Below are 24,482 nucleotides of genomic sequence, written 5' to 3' on the forward strand. Positions count from 1 at the left end.
TGTTCAATTTGGGTAATGTGTGTGTAGTGCCTGAACATACATCTACCCAAGCTTGTAGTCTTTCTTTAGAAATACAAATTTATAGGTAGTTAAGCAAGTATTTCAAAGGGAGTTGATGTTTCTTTAAAAAATGAGGGATACAGGCCGGGTGCAGTGGCTCATGCCTGTAATCCCAGCATTTTGGGAGGCCGAGGTTGGCGGATCACCTGAGGTCGGGAGTTCGAGACCAGCCTGAGCAACATAGAGAAACCCCATCTGTACTAAAAATACAAAATTAGCCAGGTGTGGTGGCACATACCTGTAATCCCAGCTACTCGGGAGGCTGAGGCAGGAGAATTGGTTGAACCCGGGAGGCGGAGGTTGTGGTGAGCAGAGATCACGCCGTTGCACTCCAGACTCCAGCCTAGGCAACAAGAGTGAAACTCCGTCTCAAAAAAAAAAGAAAAAAAAAAAAGAAGTGATGCTATTCAGAACATATTACTTTTCCTGTTGAATGCAGGTTAGGGATGAATTTTCCATATGAGTTACATTTCATTTCCATTTGAGTACCCACTTATGGGTAAATACATTTGAATAGATAATTGGTAAAATTCAGAAAGGGCAGGAGTCTTCTCTGGTTCTCCCTACTTCTCAGTGCAGTTGCTTTTGAGTGACAGGTGAGTGCTCCTTCTTGGAAGAAAGCAGGTGCCTGTGGCTGGTGCTGTTACCCAGTCTGAGCATTTGGCTTTCTGAGGGACTCTACAAAGAAAATAATGCAGACTTATTTCAGCCAGCTTCTGGGAACACCACATGGCCCAGGTATGTGTGTATAAAATAAGAATAGTCAAAAGGTACCTAACAAGCTGGAAAAATTAAATCTAATGTAGGCAGTTTTGAGGTGGAGGGCATGAGCCAGTGAGACTGAAAGGTGAGAATCAGATAAATTGGTTTTGGGAACTTCAGACAACTGGGAAGAGGTTAAAAAAAAAAAAAAGCCATTAGCCCCAATCTATCTCTAGATTAACGTGTATTTGTTAGGTACACATTACATGCCAGGCTTTGTGAAGCAGAAAGGGTTCCAGGATCCAAACACTTCAGAGTTTTACCTGATAAAGTCCAACTGTGTTAAAACCTGAACGCTGACAAATATGGGAGAAACAGTAGAAACGGAAGAAAGTAGAAGGGACTTTTAAATAAAAGAAGAGGCCAGGCACAGTGACTAACTCCTGTAATCCCAGCACTTTGGGAGGCAGAAGTGGGCGGATCAGGAGGTCAGGACTTCGAGACCATTCTGACTAACACGGTGAAACCCTGTCTCTACTAAAAATACAAAAATTAGCCCAGCGTGGTGGCGTGTGCCTGTAGTCCCAGCTACTCAGGAGGCTGAGGCAGGAGAATCACTTGAACCTGGGAAGTGGAGGTTGCAGTGAGCCAAGATTGTGCCACTGCACTTCAGCCTGGGCTGCAGAGGGAGACTGCGTCTCAAAAAAAAAAAGAAAAGAAAAGTAAAGAAGAGACCAGGCGCAGTGGCTCACGCTTGTAATCCCATCACAGGGAAGAAGGTAGAAGGGAGTTTTAAATTAAAGAAGAGTTCGGGCACAGTGTCTCACGCCTGTAATCCCAGCACTTTGGGAGGCCAAGGCAGCATCAGGAGTTTGAGACCAGCCTAACCAATGTGGTGAAACCCTGTCTCTACTAAAAATGCAAAAATTAGCCAGGCATGGTGGCACAGGCCTGTAATCCCAGCTACTCCAGAGACTGAGGCAGGAGAATTGCTTGAACTTGGGAGGCGGAGGTTGCAGTGAGTGGAGATCGCACGACTCAACTGCAGCCTGGGTGACAGAGTGAGACTCCATCTCAAAAAAAAAGGAAAAGTAGAGAAAGGATGGTAGAGATGACCTAAAGTGATAGCAATTTGGAGTGGCCTGATGCCTGTCAGGTGTTCCAGGCGTACTTGTGATGACAGCATCTGGTCTCAGGATGAGAGTGTGGGAGCAGTGTGCATGCCTGGCCAGAGGGCTGTTGTCTTGGAGGAACAGGGGATGACGGAGTAGGGTTCTGAGGGTGGTGCACACTGAGAGCAGAGTGAGGAAGATCAACCATATTTTAGAACGATTTTATTAAAATGTAAAACAAAACAAAAGCTTGGGGTTAGCTCAGTTATTTTAGAAAGTACTCAGAAACTGAAACTGTTATATCTCTCATTTTAATATGAAATACATCATCAAGATTTATGGATAACTGAGATTTTAAATGCACACTGCTGAAGAGTTTGTCATAAGAGGCCAATCTGTGTTAAATCCATGGAATGCTGTAAGTGCAGTCAGTTTGTTGGAACTCAACATACAGTAAATAGACATTTTCTATAGATTAATGTAGGGTCTCTAAGCGGGGCATAAAAGAACTTTGCCAGTAAGATTTAGCTGGTCAGCCTGATTGCTGGGCCTGATCGGGGTAGAAGAGCAATTTTTAAGGTAGCTTATCTAGTTCCAAGTCATGACAAACCAGGCCTGAACAGTCATGGAATAGCAGGATTATGGAGTGATGGGTAGGGCATTGAATAAAGAGATGGCCCTGGTCCTAAGTTATTGGCAGGCCCTTGTCCCAGTAGCTACAGGAAACATTGTCTTATTTATTCCGCACAACTCTGAGATAGGCTTTCTTATTTTTGGGGTGGTAGACGGCTGTTATTCTGTTTAGAATATTTATGTAAAAACTTGAACTGATTTTGAAACTAGTCTCTACTTAAGGCAAACAAAGCTGCTCATTGTGCAATCTGTTTTTGTTTAATTTTGATAGTTTAAAGTTCTTGGTAGCAGAAAGGGTGAATAAAGTGAACATTGGTCATATTTTTATGTGTGAGGTGGCTGTGTGGGTAAACTGCCTTGGAATTCTACATATGCATCCCCTGTGTACAGTGAACTCTTACAGTGACCTACCCTCTGTCTTCTTAGGGGGCAGAAACACAGAGCTGAAAAGTACTGTTCTAGATCTTGGATTTGATAACAGTTAAACGCAGGCAGTTTTATGCGTATTTTGGTATGTGTGTTTGTGCAGGAGTGGCAGAGAATACGTATTCTGACTTGGGAGGCATTAGGAATGTCTCCTGCTAAAACCCTCAAGTCCTTCTTGTAGCTGCCTTTAAAAAAAATGCAGCTGGGGCTGGGCACGGTGGCTCATACCTGTAATCCCAGCACTTTGGGAGGCAGAAGCAGGTGGATCACGAGGTCAGGAGATCGAGACCAGCCTGACCAACATGGTGAAAGCCCGTCTCTAGTAAAAATACAAAAATTAGCCAGGCGTGGTGGCGCACACCTGTAATCCCAGGTACTTGGGACGTTGAGGCAGGAGAATCACTTGAACCCGGGAGGTGAAGGTTGCAGTGAGTGGAGATCGCACCATTGCACTCCAGCCTGGGCAACAGAGCGAGACTCTGTCTTAAAAAAAAAAAAAAAAAAATGCAGCTATCCCCCAGAAGGCCATCTCCATGAAGAGGCGGTCATTCATTTGATCACATCTTTCTTTGATCACTGGTCCCCTAATGGATTTGATGACCTCTGTGGCTGCAGAGACCCCTGCACAACAGAGGTGTGTAGAGACATGTGTGCATATGTGCAGGTGTGGTTATGCTGTTCCAGCAGGGTCCACAGTCTCCTGCAGCCTAGCTGGGGCTCCTCTCAGTTAAAAGCCCTTATTGAAGGATTCATTAATTAAAGAGACTCTGTCTCTTTTTAAAAAATAGAGACAGAGTCTCGCTATATTGCCCAGAGTGGTCTCAAACTGGCCTTAAGCAGTTCTTCTGCCTCTGGTCTTCCAAAGTGCTGGTATTACAGGCATGAGCCACCATGCCCAGCCAGGATGCATTAATTTAATAGACCTCTTTCTGAACAACAGATACTCTGGGGACCAGAAATTTGAATGAACTTGAAGGCATGATGGACCAAAGGTGTTATTTGAGGTCTGGGACATTGCCCAGGAATGGCTGACTCTGAGCAGAAGGAAAGCAAGCGAAGTGGGGACAGTGGAGGCCACCACGTCCTGGCAGGAAGGTGTCAGGGTGGAAGGTGCTTCCGCAGAGTGAAGGGAACCGGCTCCCTGTACAAAGGTGTGCCCCTAGGCAGAGCGAGAGTCTAGACCGCCATTGGGTTTCAAAATTATGCTCAGTGTGGAAACTAAAACCATGTTGTTGTTTTTAAACAATTTTCCAGTCATATTTTAATTTGAATTATTGTTTTAAGTTTGTGTCTGAACCAAATTAATATTGTGTTATATCACTGTTTGGAAGAAGAGACTCACTGAAATTATTATTTTTTGAGTTTGTTAAGGAGCAAAGTCTTGCTTCTTAAGATAACTCTTTTTCTGGAAAAGTCTTAATTCATAAGTAAATCAACATCATTTTTCTTTCTTTCTTTTTTTCTTTTTGAGATAGAGCCTCCCTCTGTTGCCCAGGCTGAAGTGCAGTGGCGCAATCTCGGCTCACTGCAACCTCCGCCTCCTGGGTTCAAGCGATTCTCCTGCCTCAGCCTCCCTAGTAGCTGGGATTACAGACATGTGCCATCAAGCCTGGCTACTTTTTGTATTTTTCGCAGAGAGGGGGTATTACCGTGTTGCCAGGCTGGTCTCAAACTCCTGACATCTGGTGATCCACCCACCTCGGGCTCCCAAGTGCTGGAATAATTACAGGCATGAACCACTGTGCCTCACTCAACATCATTTTTCAATTTTAAATGTATAGTTCGTGTCTGCTAGGGTTTTATCTATCAATTTCAGTTAATTCCTTCTCATTTTTGGTCAACATATTAAGTACTTTCAACATAGAGGCTGTGAAAATTGTTTCATCGTCCTGAGATAGCTTTTTAATTTTGCATTTCAGAAATTAAGTTGAGGAACTCTTTTATTAATGTACTCAGCCTTTAGGTTAAAACACTTGTAACTGTGTTCTTAAAATCCAATTTTCAACAGACATTTTATTTGTCTCTTCCTAACCTCGAAACTATTTCTTACCATATTACACAGTTTTCCAAGGGAATTGTGTATCAATTGCTATGGTCCCAATAATCATTTTATTTTATTTTTATTTATTAATTTTTATTTGAGACGAGGTCTCGCTCTGTCACCCAGGCTGGAGTGCAGTGGTACAATCTCAGCTCACTGCAAGCTCTGCCTCCTGGGTTCATGCCTTTCTCCTGCCTCAGCCTCCTGAGTAGCTGGGACTACAGGCGCCACCACCCCCGGCTAATTTTTTTTTTTTTTTGTATTTTTAGTAGAGATGGGGTTTCACCATGTTAGCCAGGATGGTCTTGATCTGCTGACCTCGTGATCCGCCTGCCTCGGCCTCCCAATGTGTTGGGCTTACAGGCGTGAGCCAACATGCCCGGCCCCAACAATCATTTTATTTGGGCCTGGGAAGTCATAAAACATTTGCTATTAGTTTTAGGGCAGAAATTTTTAAAGTATGGTCTTTGAACAGGATGTGAATATAGTTAAGAATAAATGGAATAAAAATTATGCATATCGGCCGGGCGCGGTGGCTCAAGCCTGTAATCCCAGCACTTTGGGAGGCCGAGACGGGCAGATCACGAGGTCAGGAGATTGAGACCATCCTGGCTAACACGGCGAAACCCCGTCTCTACTAAAAAATACAAAAAACTAGCCGGGCGAGGTGGCGGGCGCCTGTAGTCCCAGCTACTTGGGAGGCTGAGGCAGGAGAATGGCGTAAACCCGGGAGGCGGAGCTTGCAGTGAGCTGAGATACAGCAACTGCACTCCAGCCTGGGCGACAGCGCGAGACTCCGTCTCAAAAAAAAAAAAAAAAAAAATTATGCATATCATTTTCTTAGTAGACTCACTTTTTATGTATGAAATTTCAGTCTTTTGAATTGCATTGTCTTTCTTGAAGCCAGAATTTGCCTTTTCTCAAGGTTCTGCCAGAATAATGTTTGCAGCTGTTGCTGACTTCCTCCACCCTGTCTCTGTGCCCCTCCCACGTGGGCTTCACCTACCTCCTGTCCTTTGGAATCTCCAGGTCCTTGCTACAAGGCAGATTCAACCTTCTGTCAGGAGACTTTTGGCAGAAATGGGAACTGCAGGCTGTTTTCTCAAAACAAAGATTTCAAGGTCTGTAGAACATTTTGAGTGCCTGTGTTTACTACACAGACACGTAAGAACAAAGGGCGTTCCTGAGCTACTTGGTTCTTCGGCTTACCCCGTACTCTACTGCCAAATTTCTGAAGTCTAATATTTTTGGATCAAATTTGATACAAGTAGCTGTGTGCAATATATTTCTGGTCTTCACATAGCAAGGTATATTACATATTTATATCCAAATTATAATACTTGAAGTATATTTATTTTAAAAAATTGTAAAGATTTAGGGTATCTTTATGGCATTTTAGATGAGTTTTGTGATTATCCTATGGTATGTTATTTGTCATATGTGGTCTTACTTGAAAATATGTTTTTTGTTTTTTTTTTTTTGAGATGGAGTCTTGCTCTGTCCCCCAGGCTGGAGTGCAGTGGCGTGATCTCGGCTCACTGCAAGCTCCGCCTCCCGGGTTCACACCATTCTCCTGCCTCGGCCTCCCAAGTAGCTGGAACCAGGTGCCCACCACCATGCCCAGCTAATTTTTTGTATTTTTAGTAGAGACCGGGTTTCACCTTGTTAGCCAGGATGGTCTCAATCTCCTGACCTCGTGATCCGCCCGCCTCGGCCTCTCAAAGTGCTGGGATTACAGGCGTGAGCCAACCCGTCTGGCCGAAAATACTTTTAAGTTAAAAGCACTTTACCTGGGTGGGTTTATAGAAACTCTTTGTAACAATTGAGGATTGTCTGAGGCATTGCAATCTCTTGTCTTCCTGAACCTCCTAAGCCATGTCTATATATGAGAGAGCAAAAGTTTTATTTTTTATTTTTTATTTATTTATTTTTTTTGAGACGGAGTCTCGCTCTGTCGCCCGGCCTGGAGTGCAGTGGCCGGATCTCAGCTCACTGCAAGCTCCGCCTCCCGGGTTTACGCCATTCTCCTGCCTCAGCCTCCCGAGTAGCTGGGACTACAGGCGCCAGCCACCTCGCCCAGCTAGTTTTTTGTATTTTTTAGTAGAGACGGGGTTTCACGGTGTTAGCCAGGATGGTCTCGATCTCCTGACCTCGTGATCCGCCCATCTCGGCCTCCCAAAGTACTGGGATTACAGGCTTGAGCCACCGCGCCCGGCCCCAAAAGTTTTATTTTTAAGAGACAGGGTCTTGCTCTGTGGCCCAGGCTGGGGTGCAGTGGTGCGATCATAGGTCACTACAGCTTGAAACTCTTGGTCTCCAGAGATCCTTCCCCCTTAGCCTCCCGAATAGGTAGGACTACAGGTACGTGCCGCCATGCCTAGCTAATTTTAGTAGAGATGGAGTCTCACTGTGTTGCTCAGGCTGATCTTGAACTCCAGGCTTCAAACAATTCTCCTGCCCTTGTCTTCCCGAAGTGCTGAAATAAAAGGCATGAGCCACTGCACGTGGCAGTTTTTCTTTTTGACTTAATCTGGTTTTACAGCAGTTTTGAGAGACATTGAGTTTGTGAATTAGCATTTAAAGGCTTTAATATTCCTACTAGAGTTTTGTTTACTGAGTGATTTAAGAAACAATGTGTATTATTGATAGAATCTTAAAAGTGATTTGGAGGTGAAATGCGTCCGTGGTTTGTAGTGACTTTGAAACACTATTCAGTAGGTTCACATGGTTTAAGAAGCATCATTATGGCTTTTGTGTGTTTTGGTGTGTGTGACTGTGAAGCCTCAGGAATTTAGTTTAAGCTTCTGAAAAGCCCACCAATAAGGATTTAGAATTCTGTTGTCCCACATCTTAGTCATCTCAACGTTTCTCATTTCTAACTTTAAAACATGTCAATTTAAAAAATTCAGTATATCATTAATTTCATCTAAATCTCTCATATATCTCTGATAAAATTTTGTTTTTAAACAATAACCAATAATTTGGTTTTATTTATGTGATGAGAATAACAACTGGTATTTATTGTCTATACTTATGCAATTTTATAGATGGAGTTTTAACATTGAATGCGGAGAACACTAATTATGCCTATCAAGTTCCAAACTTCCATAAATGTGAAATCTGTCTACTATCTTTTCCAAAAGAATCCCAGTTTCAACGCCACATGAGGGATCACGAGCAAAATGACAAGGTATGTATTTTCAAAGGCGGCGTCAGGAATGTGAGCGTTGAAACTGGAGGTGCTGTAAAAATGAACACGTAAAATCAAAACTTTTAATTTCGGTTCCTAAATAGTAGAACATTTTATGTTGTACAAAGACATCTTTTGGCCTTTTTAAAAGTTAGAATTTATTTGATAAGATGAGAGAGTGAGAGCTTGTCCTGGTGAATTTGTATATTGAAGTTATTTATTTGTGGACAAATAATTATTTACAAAATACGACTTTTTAAAAGTAGTTTCAATTTCCTGTATGACTGAACATAGAAGTGGTGTGTTTGGAAGTATTTTTCTCCAATGGAGAGTTTTGTCTTTAAGTGATCTTGCATTTAAAAATGGTATTATAGATGTTTTAGGTTGTATTTCAGGAGGGAGCAAATATTAAATACTATCTTAAATAGAAATTTGAACTCTTTTTTGCAGTACCTCTTGTGGGATATGTCAAGAATTTTAGTGCCTTAATGGAATGATTTGCCTGATAGATGGAAAGTGGCAGTTAAAACTATAATTAAAAAAGTGATTGTCAACTTTTCTCTAGGTAGGAGCATGTAGGCTAGTGAGCCATTTGAGACCAGAAAAACACCAGGGACCTCCTTTAGAGAACGGGATATGACCATCTCAGGCTTGACTTTCAGCACAAATGGTGCTGCTATAGCTATGATAATATATAAATATAATATACCAGTATGCACCAGTATTATTTTCTCAGGTTTGACAATCTGAAGATACTGACTTATTCCTCATTAGGATCTTGTCACTTCAGAGAGAAATACCAGTGATTATCTTTTTACAATTGAATAGAAGAATACCTTCCATTTTGGGAAAATCTTAGACCTAGATAAGCAACTCTGTTAAAAATCTAGTAAAATTTTGTATGATTATTTTACTTGAAGTGTTTTTTTTTTTTTTTTTTTTTTTTTTTTTTTTGAGATGGAGTTTCACTCTGTTGCCTGGACTGGAGAGTGGCACCATCTTGGCTCACTGCAACCTCCTCCTCCCAGGTTCAAGCGATTCTCCTGCCTCAGCTTCCCGAGTAGCTGGGATTACAGGCACATGCCACCACACCTGGCTCATTTTTGTATTTTTAGTAGACGGGCTTTCGCCATGTTGGCCAGATTGGTCTCAAACTCCTGACCTCAGGGTGATCCACCCACCTTGGCCTCCCAAAGTGCTGGGATTATAGGCGTGAGCCACTGCCCCCAGCCTGCTTGCAGTGATTTTGTTTATAATAGTGGAGTTGGTCAGAAATGGGAAAAATCCAACTTAATGAGTTGAAATTTTCAGATTACAATCCAATACATTTATATGCAGTTTTTTTTTTTAAATGATTCATCATAAACTCTATTATTTCAATGAATTAGAAGAGTTTGACAGAGAAAATGTTTGGAAGCAAACACTGAGAATACATTATTAGAATATGTTTCTTTCTCTGTGTGTTCATTTAACACCGGTATCCATACACCCTTACAAACGGCAAATGTAAGCATGCATATTTAGACATTCAACACAAACCCATGTCATGCAAACACATGGAGAAAGAAGCTTTTTTTTTTTTTTTTTTTGAGACAGAGTCTTGCCCTGTTGCCCAGGCTGGAGTGCAGTGGTGCAACCTTGGCCTCCCAGGTTCAAGTGATTCTCTTGCCTCAGCCTCCCAAGTAGCTGGGACTACAGGTGCCCGCCACCATACCTGGCTAATTTTTGTATTTTTGGTAGAGATGAGGTTTCACCATGTTGGCCAGGCTGGTCTCGAACTCTTAAGCTCAAGTGGTCTGCCCGCCTCGGCCTCCCAAAGTGCTGGGATTACAGGCGTGAGCTGCTGTGCCTGGGCACAGAAGTATGTTTTAATAACATGTTTTAAAGGTTATCTTTGAAAGGTGTTTCATTGTCAAACACTTACACTCATTGAAAGAAAACAGCTTATATACAGCATTTCTTACTAGAAATATTTCCTATGCGTATGTATGTGTTTTCATCCTTATAATCCTTTCAATAATTCTATCAGGTGCTTGACTGTGTTTATTTTGGATTTATTGACTTAAGGGCCAGAGGAGACTTCAGAAGTTTCTGTAGATTGTCTGTACATTATGGTACTTGTTAATATTTTCATAACATTTATTGAACAAGCATCTGTGAAAAGATTGTATTTCAGTGGCTTCTTCACTTTTCTCTCCAAATAGCCACATCGATGTGACCAGTGCCCCCAAACATTTAATGTTGAATTCAACCTGACACTTCATAAATGCACTCACAGCGGGGAAGATCCTACCTGCCCTGTGTGTAACAAGAAATTCTCCAGAGTGGCTAGTCTCAAAGCGCATATTATGCTACATGAAAAGGAAGAGGTAATTGTCATCATTTTGCATATACTTTGTTAACTGATTGTTAAAATACATCTGATCATGAGTGAGGAGGATTTTAGGTATAAACTCGTTTTAAAAGCCTTTTGTGTAGATTTCAAGGAGCAAATTGTCATTAGATTTGCCTTGACGCCAGTTGACTGATAAAACATTTTATTTTTTGGCCCTGTCAATGCCTTAGGGTAGAGACATTTTAATGTGTAGTATATTTGAAGGATCAAAATATATCCACATTGGCTGGCAGAGGCTCTTCCTGGCGCCTCACCCCCCTCTTTGTAAACAGAAACTAACTTTTATATGATTCTGCCGTGGCCAAAAGTAACTTTTCTGCTTCTGAACATGGTAGAATCTCCTTGCTTGCTCCTGGGTCCTCTGACCTTTGAGAATCTGAGGGAAGAGAATCATTTCATGATGGCCCCAGGCAGCTTATACACCAAAGTGACCACTCCTGGGAGCTCTACAGGCCCGATGTCTAGGACAGCTTTAAGGATGACAGGCCACAGTGCTGGGTTGGGGGCTGAATCTAAAGTGCCAATGGCTGTTGCTTAAAAAATATGCTCCTCCTTGGTTAGGTGCGGTGGCTCATGCCTGTTAGCCCAGCTTTTGGGAAGCTGAGATAGGAAAATTGCTTGTGGCCAGGAGTTTGAAACCAGCCTGGACAACGTAGTGAGACTCCATCTCTACAAAACAAAAACAAAAAACAAGAAAACCTTCTCTAGACTCCCCCTTTGCATTATTACTGTAAAAAATTAGGAAGATACAGAAAGTTAAAGGAGAAAGTCATCTCTAATTCTGAGATAATTACTGATAACTATTTGGTATATTTTCTTCCTGACACAGAAAAACACAGTATTGAAATTGCATATTCAGACGATCCCTGACTGAAGATGGTTTAGACTTAATGTTTTTTTGACTTTACGGTGGTGTGAAAGCAAACACATTTCTTAGAAACCTTACTTCTCTTGTGATGTTAGGCAGAGGCAGTGAACTGCAACTCCCTGTCAGCCACACGCTTTTGGCTTGTGATACTTTCAGTTCACCATGGGTTTATCATAGGATGTAATCCCATCATAAATCAGGGAGTACCTGTATAAAATTTACATTGTGAAAGCTGACTTCACACTTTGTTTTTTTTGAGATGGAGTTTTACTTTTCTTGCCCAGGCTGGAGTGCAATGGTGCCATCTTAGCTCACTTCAACCTCCGCCTCCCAGGTTCAAGCGATTCTCCTGCCACAGCCTCCCAAGTAGCTGGAATTACAGGCGCCTGCCACCACGCCTGGCTAATTTTTGTATTTTTAGTAGCGATGGGGTTTTGCCAGCTTCGCCAAGCTGGTCTTGAACTCCTGACCTCAGGTGATTCACCTGTCACGGCCTCCCAAAATGCTGGGATTACAGGTGTGAGCCACCATGCCTGGCCTGACTTCATACTTTCTACATGATTTTGGGTCCTGTTTTTATCAATGTCTTTAATTTTTATTTTATTTATTTATTTATTTTTTGAGATGGAGTCTTGCTCTGTTGCCAGGCTGGAGTGCAGTGGCACAATCTCGGCTCACTGCAACCTCCGCCTCCTGGGTTCGAGCAATCCTCCTGCCTCAGCCTCCTGAGTAGCTGGGACTACAGGTGCGTGCCACCACGCTCAGCTGATTTTTGTACTTTTAGTAGAGACGGGATTTCACCATGTTGGCCAGAACGGTCTCAATCTCTTGACCTCGTTATCCGCCCGCCTTGGCCTCCCAAAGTGCTGAGAATACAGGCATGAGCCACTGTGCCCAGCCTAATTTTTATTTTAAAGTAACTTATTTTCATCTCTTAAAATCTTATAATACAAGTAATGCATATTTATTTTGGAAAAAAATTAGTAAAAAAGATAACATTAAAAGCACCCATAGTGGACTTTAACAAAGCTGAACACATAGAAACAGCAAAGTGGTGGTTACCAGAGGCTGGGGGATGGGGGGATTGGGGAGATGTTGGTCAAAGGCCACAATATTTCAGTTAGATGGGAGGAGTAAGTTCAAGAGATCTGTTGTACATCATGGGGACTACATTAGTAAGAATACATTGTATGTTTGAAAATTGCTGGCTGGACACAGTGGCTCACGTCTGTAATCCCAGCACTTTGGGAGGTGGAGGCGGGCAGATCACTTGAGGTCAGGAGTTCAAGACCAGCCTTGCCAACATGGCGAAACCCTGTCTCTACTAAAAATACAAAAATTAGCCAGGCATGGTGGCAGGCACCTATAATCCCAGCTACTCAGGAGGCTAAGGCGGGAGAACCACTTGAACCCAGGAGGTGGAGGTTGCAGTGAGCTGAGATCATGCTACTGCACTCCAGCCTGGGCAACAGAGCAAGACTTTGTCTTTAAAAAATAAAAAAAGAAGAAGAAGAAAAAGAAAATTGCTGTGAGAGTAGATTTTAAGTGTTCTCTCCCCAAGAAATATGTATGTGAGATAACGCATATAAAATAGGTGGATTTAGCCATTCCTTAACGTATACTTATACCAAAACATCATGTGGTACATCATAAATATGTACAGTTTTACTTATCAATTTAAAAATCAATTAGTTAAAAAAATTATAAGAAAGAAAACATACTATGTGGAGAGAATACATTTGTGGTATTTCAAACTTTTTTTCTATAACATGCTTTTCTTAATAGTTTATGTTTAAAATAGTTTTTTAAATACAAAAATAGGATTATGTCATTACACAGATTACTTTTGTAACCTACCTTTTTCCATAACATATTGTAAATACATACTCCCTCTTTTGACTCATCATCAAAGTTATCACTGATTATCAAATATTAATATTTTAAATTATTAAAATCTGCAGTATCTTGGGCAGGTGTGGCAGCTCATGCTTGTAATCCCAGCACTTTGGGAGGCCGAGGCACTTGAGCTCAGGAGTTTGAGACTAGCCTGGGCAACGTAGACTGTCACTACAAAAAAAAGTCCTCAGCATCTGGATTTAGCATAATAGAATGTAATAATTTTCATCACTGTTTAACATTTACATTGTTTATATTTTTTAATATTATAAGTAATACATCTTTGCATATGAATCTTCTTATGCATCTTTAATTATTTCCTTAGGATAGATTCCTACAGTTAGATTAATTGAACTAATAAATAAGACTTTTTTCTCCCAAGTTCTTTATGGAATGCCCTATGACATTCTAGAAAGTACATGCCAATTTAACACTTTCTCTTGCAGAGTTTAGGAATGCCTGTCTCACTCGTTGATAGTGCTATTCACAAATGGCTATAGTTATATTTATATTTTTATTTATTTTTTTGGGGGGAGGAGTCATGTTCTATCCCCCAGGTTGTAGTACAGTGGCGTGATCTCGGCTCACGGCAGCCTCCGCCTCCCAGGTTCAAGCGATTCTCCTGCCTCAGCCTCCCGAGTAGCTGGGATTACAGGCGCCCCACCATATCCAGCTAATTTTTGTATTTTTAGTAGAGATGGGGTTTCGCCATGTTGGCCAGGCTTGTCTTGTCCTGACCTCAACTGATCTGCCCACCTCAGCCTCCTAGAGTGCTGGGATTACAGGTATGAGCCACTGTGCCCGGCCAGTTTAATTTCTTAAAAGCAGAAAATGTATTAAATAATGGTGTATTAATATATTTTGGAATAAGTAATATGTGCACACAGTAAGAAATCAAACAGTAGAGAAGATTATGAAGAGCAAAAAGTTACATCTCCTTTGGGTTCCTACGTTCCAGTTTTGCTCCTCAGAAACAACTTTCATTAGCAGTTTCTTCTGTATCCTTCCAGAGACATTCAATGCCTGTACAAATCTCCTCTGCACCCTTCTTAGTCAACCCATAATATTCTGTGCCTTTTCGTCAGTTAGCTGTGTATCTTAAGTGCAATTCCACATCTGTTCATCAGAGAGCTGTCGCTTTCTTTTTAACAGATGCATGGTATTATATTGTTTATACGTGTGTCATGATTAGCAAGTCACTGCTGTTAGGTAGACAGGTCATTTCCAGCCTTTTCCAGACGAAGCTATGGTGAGCAAATATTTCTGTCCATGTTTGAGTTCTCAGGATGGGTAGTGTGGCATCCCAGAGGACGTTTGGTTACCACTGTTGCGGGGCTGGGCGTGGGTGGGGTGCTTCTGTTATCTTGTGAGTAGAGGATGCTGCCAAACACCCTGCAGTGCCCAGCACAGCCTCCATTGCTATGCCTGGCCCAGAACATCAGTAGTGTGAGGTTGAGGAAACCCTGGGTTAATAGAAATGTGAGATATATTCCTGGAAATGGAGTTGTTAGGTCACAGGATATGTGAATTCAAAATTTTGATATTGTCAGATTGTTTTCCAAAGAGATTTTATCAGTTTATCCTCCAGCCAATAAATGGTCTATAAGATTGCTCATTTTTCTTCATACCATTTCCCTTTCTCTTTAAAAAAAATTATTACTTAAAAAAAATAGAAATCAGGTCTCACCATGTTGTCCAGGCTACTCTTAAACTCCTGGTGTCAAGTAGTGGTTGGATTACAGGTGTGAGCCACTGTGCCCAGCCCATTCTTGCTTTTTTTTTTTTTTTTTTTTTGAGGCAGAGTTTTTTACTGTTGCCTAGGCTAGAGTGCAGTGGCACAATCTTAACCCACTGCAACCTTTGCCTCCCGGGTTCAAGCGATTCTTCTGCCTTAGCCTCCTGAGTAGCTGGAATTGCAGGCGCCTGCCACCATGCCCGACAATTTTTGTATTTTTAGTAGAGATGGGGCTTCGCCACGTTGGCCAGGCTGGTCTCGAATTCCTGACCTCAGGTGATCCACCTGCCTCGGCTTCCCAAAGTGCTGAGATTACAGCCCTGAGCCACTGCGCCCGGCCGGCCATATTGTTTCCAATACTCTGTTAAAAGTTGTCTCCTCCAATCTGGTAATTTAAAGATGGTATGTTTTTGTTTTAATTTATATTTCTTTAATTATGAGTGCAGCTTAGCATCTTTCCATGTTTATTAGCCATGAATAATTTGTTTTTATTTTACTTAAACAATTTTTTTGCAAGGTGGATGTGTGGGGATTATTGGTCTTATTCTTGCAGACTTGTGTAAAGTATTTACATTCCTGGAAAGTGAGGTTTTTCTGCCTTGCGTGACAGAATTCTTTCTTGCTTTCTGGTTTCGTTATTTTTCTCTTCCTGGCAGAAATTTTTAAATTATGATGGACTCAAATTTTCAATCTATTCATTTATAGATTCTGGTTCTTGTGGCTTGATTAGAAATGCTTCCCCATTCTAAAATTATTTTCTAAAATATCCCACACGTCTGGAACATCCCACACGGATCTGCCTGGTACAGATCCTTATACACGCAGAGCAGAACTCGCATGGAAGGCATGCGTCCACACTGATGCTGCAGTGTAGCCTATCCCCGCGGGGCCTCCCCGCCTACCCCTAGTTCCCACGTGGACCCCTTCTCTCGCAGGACCTCCCCGCCTTCCCGTAGTTCCTGTGTGGGCTCCTCTCGCAGGGCCTTCCCCTGGTTCCTATGTGGGCTCCTTCTCTCCCAGGACCCGGCGCCTGCCAGCACCAGCATCATCACTCACTCTCTCATCCTGGCTGTTCTGAAGGAGCCGACTGTTCTGCCGGGACCCCCATGGTCTTCCTATCCAACAGCCCTCAGGATGTCCACATATCTCAAGCCAGCCACCCGACTCTGCTTTAGATGGCAAGCATAATTAAATATGGTCTTCCTCCTCTGCCGTGGTTCTGTGAAGTCAGCAGGGTCACCTGCTTCAGTTTGCTGCCGTGTAGGACCTCTCCCTTCCCATTCTTATGATTCTAGGCCCTCAGTTAACCGCCCTCCTTCAGGTTACATTATCTGACCAAAAAACACAGTTCAAAGCAGAGGAGAGTGGAAGGCTTGGGGTTTCGTTTTTGAATATGTGGATATTAACCAGCTGTTAAAAGTCAAAGCGACACAGGCAGGTACATTTGGAGGAGAGCCCGTCTCCTGCACCCTTGCCCACCCACTCGCCTTGGCCTTTCCTGGGCTGCCTTCCTGCTTTTCTAGTGTGTGTCTGCTGTGTCTCTCTTTGTGATGAGAAGCAAATGTTTGTATATTCTTGTTTTCTTTTTCTGGCTTATCATAACATGTAAAATTTAGAATTTTATATAGTTAAATAGAGGCTGGTATTTTTATTGTACTAAATATTGAGATTCAGGGGAGAACTGAACATGTTTGTAATGTTCATCTTGATGAGAACACGGAATGTGAAAACATCAGCGATATTTGATTACTGTGGATTCAGCACACTTTTTACATTTGCTAAGTATTTTGAGATCCTAGCGACACCGTGTAGGGAGGTGTTTTGGCCGTGTGTTGGGTGCTGCTCGCCTGCAGGAAGGCGGTGCATTTGTGCGCGTTGGTCCCTGCCGCCCTCCTGCTTCTCTGCGCAGCCTCGTCCACACGCAATAATTGGGCGGCAAGTCTTTGGTTCTGTGTTGTTCGCAACTGGCATGTGCGCGGTTTTTTGAAAACATCACCCTTATATCATTTATTTGTTTTCATAGTGTGTAGTGATGGCGTATTCACCTAGCTTTTTATTTTGAAAAATTCCAAAGTGAAGATTGGAAATAATAGTACAATGGATGTTTGTATAACCTTTTCCTGGACTCACCAATTGATAAATTTGTCAGATCTCACCTCCCCCCTTCTCCCTTTTTTGAACAATTTTCGAGTAAGCTGCAGATTTCACGTTATTTTACCACTAAGTACTTCAGGATGTAGCCCCTGAAAACAGAGACACTTTTCTTTATTTCACAAAACAGTGATCACAGTTTAACATTGCTGTAATATCCATTTTCAGAGGTCCCTATCTGGAGGGGAAAAGAGTGGCATTTTACAAGGGAGCAGTTAGTTTTGAACGGCTGAGAGACTTCTCTTTTGACCCTGGAAGAAGTGGAAGAGGGCTTAGGCGGAGGCGGGTGCAGGTGGAGGAGAAAGCGGGGGAGGGCTCAGATGGAGGCGGAATTGGAGCAGCTCCTGGTATGTCTCGCACGTGTTCCCAGCCTTCCTCAGACTGTGCTTTCTTAGTGTCTCATGAAGTTTTTCATAGACTTTCAGGCAGAACCCAAGGGTCTGTGTGTTAACCAGTTAGATCTGTATGATCTAGTAAGTATTTTTCTTAATAACGTAATAGTTATTTGAAAGACCAACCCAGGTGTGTTGGGTACTGCACAGCCTCTATATCCTTGAATTTCCTATTTGCAGTCATTTTCACACTGATTTTAGAGTTTTCTGTTCCACATGATTCTTCACTCCATCTTTGATCTTTAACCACAGCAACCACGGAAACTTAGCTTCACAAAGACATGATGTTATTGAAACTGAAGTACCTCAATCTAGTTTCTGGGTGTTATTGGGCAGCATGGAGCACCGCCGTTTTCCTTGAACGTGTGACCTGTTCCTGGGCCTCCTCATAAGCTTGTCACGGTGCACTGCGGTGCCTCAGTTCATGGGCTGGGGCTGAGGCCTTAGACCCCACGTTTCCCTGGGAAATGGAAACATTACTGTCTTCACCAAAAACATGAGGCGGCCTGAGGCATCTAGAGATCTGCATGGGAGGCCTATTTTGGGAAATGAGAGCAGAGCCCGAGTGGGGCACATCCGTGGGCGGCCCCGGGAGCTGAGAGCCCATCTGTTTGTGGAGTCTGGGCTGGGCGGGGGTGTGGTCTCCTTTTCACCACTCAGCCGCTGGGAGAAGTGGAGATGGTGGTTTGCCTGGAGCTGGGGGCTTCTGAAGCGTGTGATTGGGAATAGCAAAGGAGTCAGGGCCGTGGGAACGTTGGCGGGAGAGCTGAAATGTTGAGGCGTGTGGTCTAGGCAGAGACGTGAAACTGGAGGGGTGTGTGTGAATCCTCTGTTAGGATGACACAGGTGGGTAAAGGTGGTTGAAGAGTCTGCACACGCCACACGCTCTGGGTGGCCCAACCTGAGGATGACATGAAGGGTAAAGATTTACCTCTAAGGCTACACCCGTCTAATGGGGTCACCAGAACAGCGAGCTTTGCCGTTTTCCATTCTGAAGTTCCTTCAGATGTGCCTTTTAATAATTCACTGTGATTTCCTGCGTAACTGGAAAGAGAAACAACTGTCATCCGTCATTTGCAGATGTTCTAAGGTATTTATACCTTATCTTGAAAACCTTCCCTTCATCCTGTTTTCTCTTCCACAGACGGGCCAGGTTCTTGTCTGTATCGCTTCCCACAGTGGTGCTCACATCCTTTGCTGTTTGCTTCAGTCCCTGCCTCTGCTGTTGTGTAGTTTTGTTATGCCGTGGTGTCCGGAGTAGGACCACATCATCTGAACTTTGTGCAGCCTACTCTCATCCGAACCCTCAGTTCTGTTTGTAAAACTCCAGCTCCCTTCGTCTCTCGCTATTGTGGTTGTAAGAACTTACACATTCCTTAGCTTCTGACTCCTTTTTAAATTTTTTTGAAAAGGCTTTTGAGAAATATTGTGTTTTCTGAAATTGCTTGACTTTGCATTTCTGTTACTACTCACCCCTGCTTCTGGTTTCTCCCTTCAGCACACAGCAGGCTGCTTTGATTAATAAGTGATAAGAGGAGAAGAAAGCGGGGAAGAGTCATGGAAGAGGCTTTGCTGAACTCTGGCGTGAAGCTGGTGAGGGAGCTGTGAGGATGCTTCACTTCTTCCTTGGCACTGCGTGTCTGTGCTGCCAGAGGAAGGGTTCTGGAAGCTGGGCTGTCATATTCAGCCACCTGACCTTAGCAACCTCATACTGAGCTCAAGCTTTACACGAGCAGAGGGGAAAAAGGCCTCACTGTGCTTGTTCTATAGTAACATGTTGACAATATGTTGGCTCTCTTTTTTCCTACCGTTGTGTCAGCGCTTAGGTCAGGGTTTGTGACTGTGCCTCACCTGGCAGCCTGGCGTATGTGGTACAGAGCTGGTAGGGCAGCCCTGCCCTCAGGCTTGTCCAGCATCTTCATTTGCTATCTCTGTGAGTTCTTTGCTTCTGTCGCATATTTTACAGTGGGAACGGGAGGAGGAATGTGCACTGCTTCTCTTTAAAGGCATGATCTGGAAGATGCATTTCAGTCCTGCTCACATCCAGTTAGGTAGAACATAGTCATCACACCAGTGATCTAGTGGTTGGAGCGGCCCCCAAATAGTGCTGAGCTGATTAGCTGTGTGCTCAGCCAATAAGTCTATTATTGCGTAAGAAAAGAAGAATCAGTATTGGAGCACAGTTATAAATCTTTTCCTATATGTCAAAATAATACATTCCTCGCTGCCTTTGCATTTTGTGTTTGGTTTTTCAGTTAATTGATTTGAATATGACATATTAATAGTAACTAGAGGGATACTTTGTGACCTTTAGTTGTATTTAAAAATAACCTCTAAGGTCCCAGCCAGGATGGAGCAGCTTCCTTCTCCTCGGGGTCCCCGTATCACTAATTGTCATTAGAGATAACCAGCCAGCAGGCACAGAACGACTCTGAAAGGCATCAGAGGTGGCGGACAGTTGGAGGGACTTGAGGAATAATGTGGCCATCAGCTCCCTGGGTTTTTTTTTTTTTTTTTTGAGACGGAGTTTCTCCTTGTTGCCCAGGCTGGAGTGCAGTGGCACCATCTGGCTTACGGCAAGCTCTGCCTCCTAGGTTCAAGCAATTCTCCTGCCTCAGCCTCCAGAGTAGCTGGGACTACAGGCGCCGCCACCGCGTCCGGCTAGTTTTGTATTTTTAGTAGACAGGGTTTCACCGTGTTAGCCAGGATGATCTCGATCTCCTGACCTCATGATCCACCTGCCTCGGCCTCCCAAAGTCCTGGGATCACAGGCGTGAGGCACCGCGCCTGGCCTGGGTTTCTTTTTTTCCTCCCAGACACCTGGACAGGGTGTTGAAGAAGCCTGTAGCCTTCTGCCAACAAGTGGAGAAGAAAAACACTCCAAGAAAAGCTGGTTTCTCTTAGCCAGTACTGGGAAAAGATTGGTCCAACAGAATAGAAAATCTTTTTATGGTATTTATTCAGTTCCAGTGAAATGCCAACTGAAAAGCTGCTTGGCAGAGCCGAGTGCAGCATTGAACTTCTACTCCATTCTGTCCCCATCCTTTGGGAGCTGGCAGCACTTCGATTTCCCGTTGGGCCCAAGCAGGAGCTAACCTCGCATCCAGGAGGGGGATTCTCCTGGCAGAGGGCGGAGACACCCAGAATTTCCCTCCCAGCGTGTGGGCAGAGTCTATCTGGAAGCCTGCCTTCCATCCTCCCTTAGCAGAAGCAGGCAGTGTTCTGATTCTCCCTCTAGAGTGTGTCAGTGGGTCCAGTAGGGAGCTGGGCTTCCCTCCCCATCAGTGATGAGATGGAACCATGCAAGATGGACAGGTCTGCTCTGTGCTTTCCTCCCCCCTGGGGTCAGTGGAGCTCTGCGAAGTGGGTCTCCACTGCTGCTGGTCCTTACACTGCATCTGAACAGGGCAGCTGCTGGTGAAAGGAGAGCCCGAGAACTGGTCCCACAGTTTAACACCCAAAGTGTCCAGGACACAGACATGAGCCAGCACAGTCCCGACTGGAACAAGAAAAGAGTGATACCAACATGAAGAGGGCCTGGACATTGGAATTATCTGACAAGTACTTTAAAGCAGCTGTCAAGAAAATGCTTTATGAGTTTTGAAACAAATGAAAAAACGGGAGAAAGAAATAGAAGAAAGAACCAAAGGGAAATTATAGAACTGAAAAATCCCGTGATTGAACTAAAGAACTCAGTGGAAGGGCTCCCTGGTGGACCAGAGAGGACAGAAGAGAATCAGAGGAGAACCTGAAGATAGAGCAGCAGGAATGACCTCGGCTGAGCAACAGAGAAGAACTAGAAAAATTAATAGGGCCTCAGGGAACTTTGGGACAATAACAGAAAATCCTACGTTTGCATCATGGTCATCACAGAAGGATAGGAGAAGGAGTGTGGGGCTGGAAAAGTATTAGAAGAAATAATGGCTGAAAATGACCTAGACTTGGTAAAAGTCATAACTCACAGATTTAAGAATTCAAAACAGGATAAACCCAAAGAAATACACACCAAGACATATCATAATCAAACATTTGAAAACTAAACCTAAGAAAAAAATCTTGTGAGAGACTAGAGAGAAATGATCTTTTGTTTACAGAAGAACACCAATTCAGGTGACAGCAAATTTCTCATCTGCCTCCATGGAAGCTAAAAGAAAATAGCACAAAATGTTTCAATTCCTGAAAGAAAATAATTGTCAATTACAAATTTTTTTTTTTTTTTTTTTTTTTTTTTTTTTTTAATTAGAAATGGAGTCTTGCTGTGTTGCCCAGGCTGGTCTCAAACTCATGGGCTCAAGTGATCCTCCTACCTCTGCCTCTAAAGTCCTGGGATTCCACATGTAAGCCACCATGCCTGGCTACAAATTCTATGTGTGGTAAAATGTCCTTCAGGAACGAAGGTGAAATAAAGACTTTCTTAGATGAAGGAAAACAAACTTGCTAGCAGACTTACCCTTAAAGAATCAGTAAAAGAAGTTCTCCAAACAGAAAGGAAATGACAACAGAAGGAGGCTTGGAACTTCAGAAAAGAAAGAAGAATGGGGTGGTGGTTAATTTTCTGTGTGAATGTGGAGAGTGTTTTTGGATGAGATTAACATTTAAACCATTGAGTAAGCAGATTGCCCTCCATGATGTGGGTGAGCCTCCTTCAGTCAGACCTGAATAGAATGAAAGACTGACTTCCCCAAGTGAGGGGGATTCTCCCGCAGGTAGCCTTTGGATGCCACTTACATTATCAGCACTCCTAGGTCTCCATCTGCTATCCCACACTGCAGATTTGGGGCTTGTCAGCCTCCATAATCATGAGAGCCAATTTCTTACAACAAATATGTTTTTTGTTTGTTTGTTTGTTTGTTTTTTGAGACAACGTCTCACTCTGTTGCCGAGGCTGGAGTGCAGTGGCACTGTGTTGGCTCACTGCAGCCTCCGTCTCCTGGATTCAAGCAATTCTCCTGCCTCAACCTCCTGAGTAGCTGGGATTACAGGCATCCACCACCACACCCAGCTAGTTTTTATATTTTTAGTAGAGATGAGGTTTCACCATGTTGGCCAGGCTGGTCTTGAACTCCTGACCTCAGGTGATCTGCCTGCCATGGCCTCCCAAAGTGCTGAGATTACAGGTGTGAGCCACCGCGCCTGGCCAACAAATATGTACACACACAAACACGCACCTGCGTTCTCTTTGTTCTGTTTCTCTGGAAAACCCTAATACAAAAAGAATGAGTAAGAATACAAAATTGGGGTGAGTATAATACAATGTTCTTCTCCTTATGAATTCTTAAATCATAGTTAATGGTCAAAGCAGAAATTATCATCTGGTGTGCTCAGTGTACATGGAGGAAATACTCAGGACAGTGATATTTAAAGAGGGGAAAGGGTGCAAGACTCTGAATGGAAATAAGGTTTTCTGTACTTCTCTCAAGGTGGCAAAATGTCGATGCCAGTAGATTGTGATAAGTTCTGTATGTATAATCCTACCTAGAACAATCTCCAAGAATGCTGTAGGAAGCAATGTACTAAAAAAATACTACTAAAAAATCAAAATGAATTCTAAGAAATTCCAAAAAGTAATCCAGAAAGGGAGGAAGAGAAGCAAAGCAAAAGAAACATGAACGAACAACAAATAATGACAGACTTCAGATACCAATAATTACTTTAAATGTAAGTACATGAATTAAAAGACATTGCTGGCCAGGCACGGTGGCTCATACCTGTAATCCCAGCACTTTGGGAGGCCGGGGTGGGTGAGTACCTGAGGTCAGGAGTTTGAGACCAGCCTGGCCAACATGGTGAAACCCCATCTCTACTAAAAATACAAAAATCAGCTGGGCATTGGGGCGGACGCATGTAATCCCAGTTACTCGGGAGGATGAGGCAGGAGAATTGCTTGAACCCGGGAGGCGGAGGTTGCAGTGAGCTGAGATCACGCCATTGCACTCCAGCCTGGGCAATGAAGTGAAACACCATGAAACAAAACAAAACAAAACAAAACAAAAAAAACCTCTCATATGATCTAACAATACATTGTCTCCAAGAAACTTACTCCAAACATAAAATGGCCCAGCACAGTTCCTGGCAGGTAGAGAATTCAACTAGTGACAGCTGTTGGAATTACTGCTTTTTAAACTGTTCACCACTTAGAACAGTCAGAGAGCCTTCTGAAGAAAGCTGCTCCGTTTGGTAGAAAGTGCAGGTGCATTGAGGTCTGGGGGAGCGACTGTGGCTCCTTCAGTGAGGTTGAAGATGAGGTGAGATGAAAGTCGGCGAAGCACCCAGCAGTTTGTTGGGCGCAGACAGTATTGGGGGTACCAGTGCAGGGTCCCCTGAAACCTTGGAAATAGTACTGAAATTGCTTTCTAAGGGTTAAACTCTGAAGTCATCAACATTGGATTGTAGTAGTAAAAAGTTACAGTTAAAATGGGTGCATTTGTTATATGTAAAGTATGCCTCATTAAAATTGGTTTAAAAAATAACCTGTAAGCATGTCTTCTTATATGTACTTAGGAACTATAATTAACTTTTAAAGTGTTCCATTTTAAGTTTTACTTTCAGAACACCGAAATCTAATTTTAGTTACTGTCCTATTGAGATTTATAGTCTAAAATTCATAGTGGTCACTCCTCTGTCCAAATAAATCTCAAACCTGGAAGAGTAAACCAGAAAATTACTGTAGTTTTAAATCACTTAGGAATTTTTCTTAAAGTCACATAATTATTGAAGGTCACATTATTTTTTGAGTAAATCACTTCCTTTAAGGGGTGTTATAGAATGTTTGGAGGAAGAACGCGTGCACGCCCACACACACTCACACAAACAGCTTTCTCACGGAAGACATTGTTCACATTTATTGATCATCTCAGTAGCACGTACAAAGGAATAGTGAT

The 24,482-nt window shown here is 43.0% G+C and overlaps 1 protein-coding gene across 5 annotated transcripts in view; it reads left to right on the forward strand.

The window, feature by feature from the left end:
• Nucleotides 1–24,482, forward strand: part of ZNF236 (zinc finger protein 236) — a 134,535-nt gene that overhangs the window by 1,338 nt on the left and 108,715 nt on the right. For 4 of the 5 annotated variants that reach the window (XM_017866094.1, XM_017866093.1, XM_017866095.1 and 1 more), the window contains exons 1-2: nucleotides 7,427–8,164; nucleotides 10,369–10,533. In XM_017866094.1, coding sequence (XP_017721583.1) covers nucleotides 7,973–8,164; nucleotides 10,369–10,533 — 357 coding nt within the window. In that variant the 5' untranslated portion in view covers nucleotides 7,427–7,972. Of the gene's footprint in view, nucleotides 1–7,426; nucleotides 8,165–10,368; nucleotides 10,534–24,482 lie in introns of those variants that run through there. The other variant, XM_017866096.1, reaches the window with a different exon arrangement.

The sequence above is a fragment of the Rhinopithecus bieti genome, unplaced genomic scaffold (genome assembly GCF_001698545.2).
Source record: "Rhinopithecus bieti isolate Rb0 unplaced genomic scaffold, ASM169854v2 scaffold_84002, whole genome shotgun sequence".
NCBI lineage: Eukaryota > Metazoa > Chordata > Mammalia > Primates > Cercopithecidae > Rhinopithecus > Rhinopithecus bieti.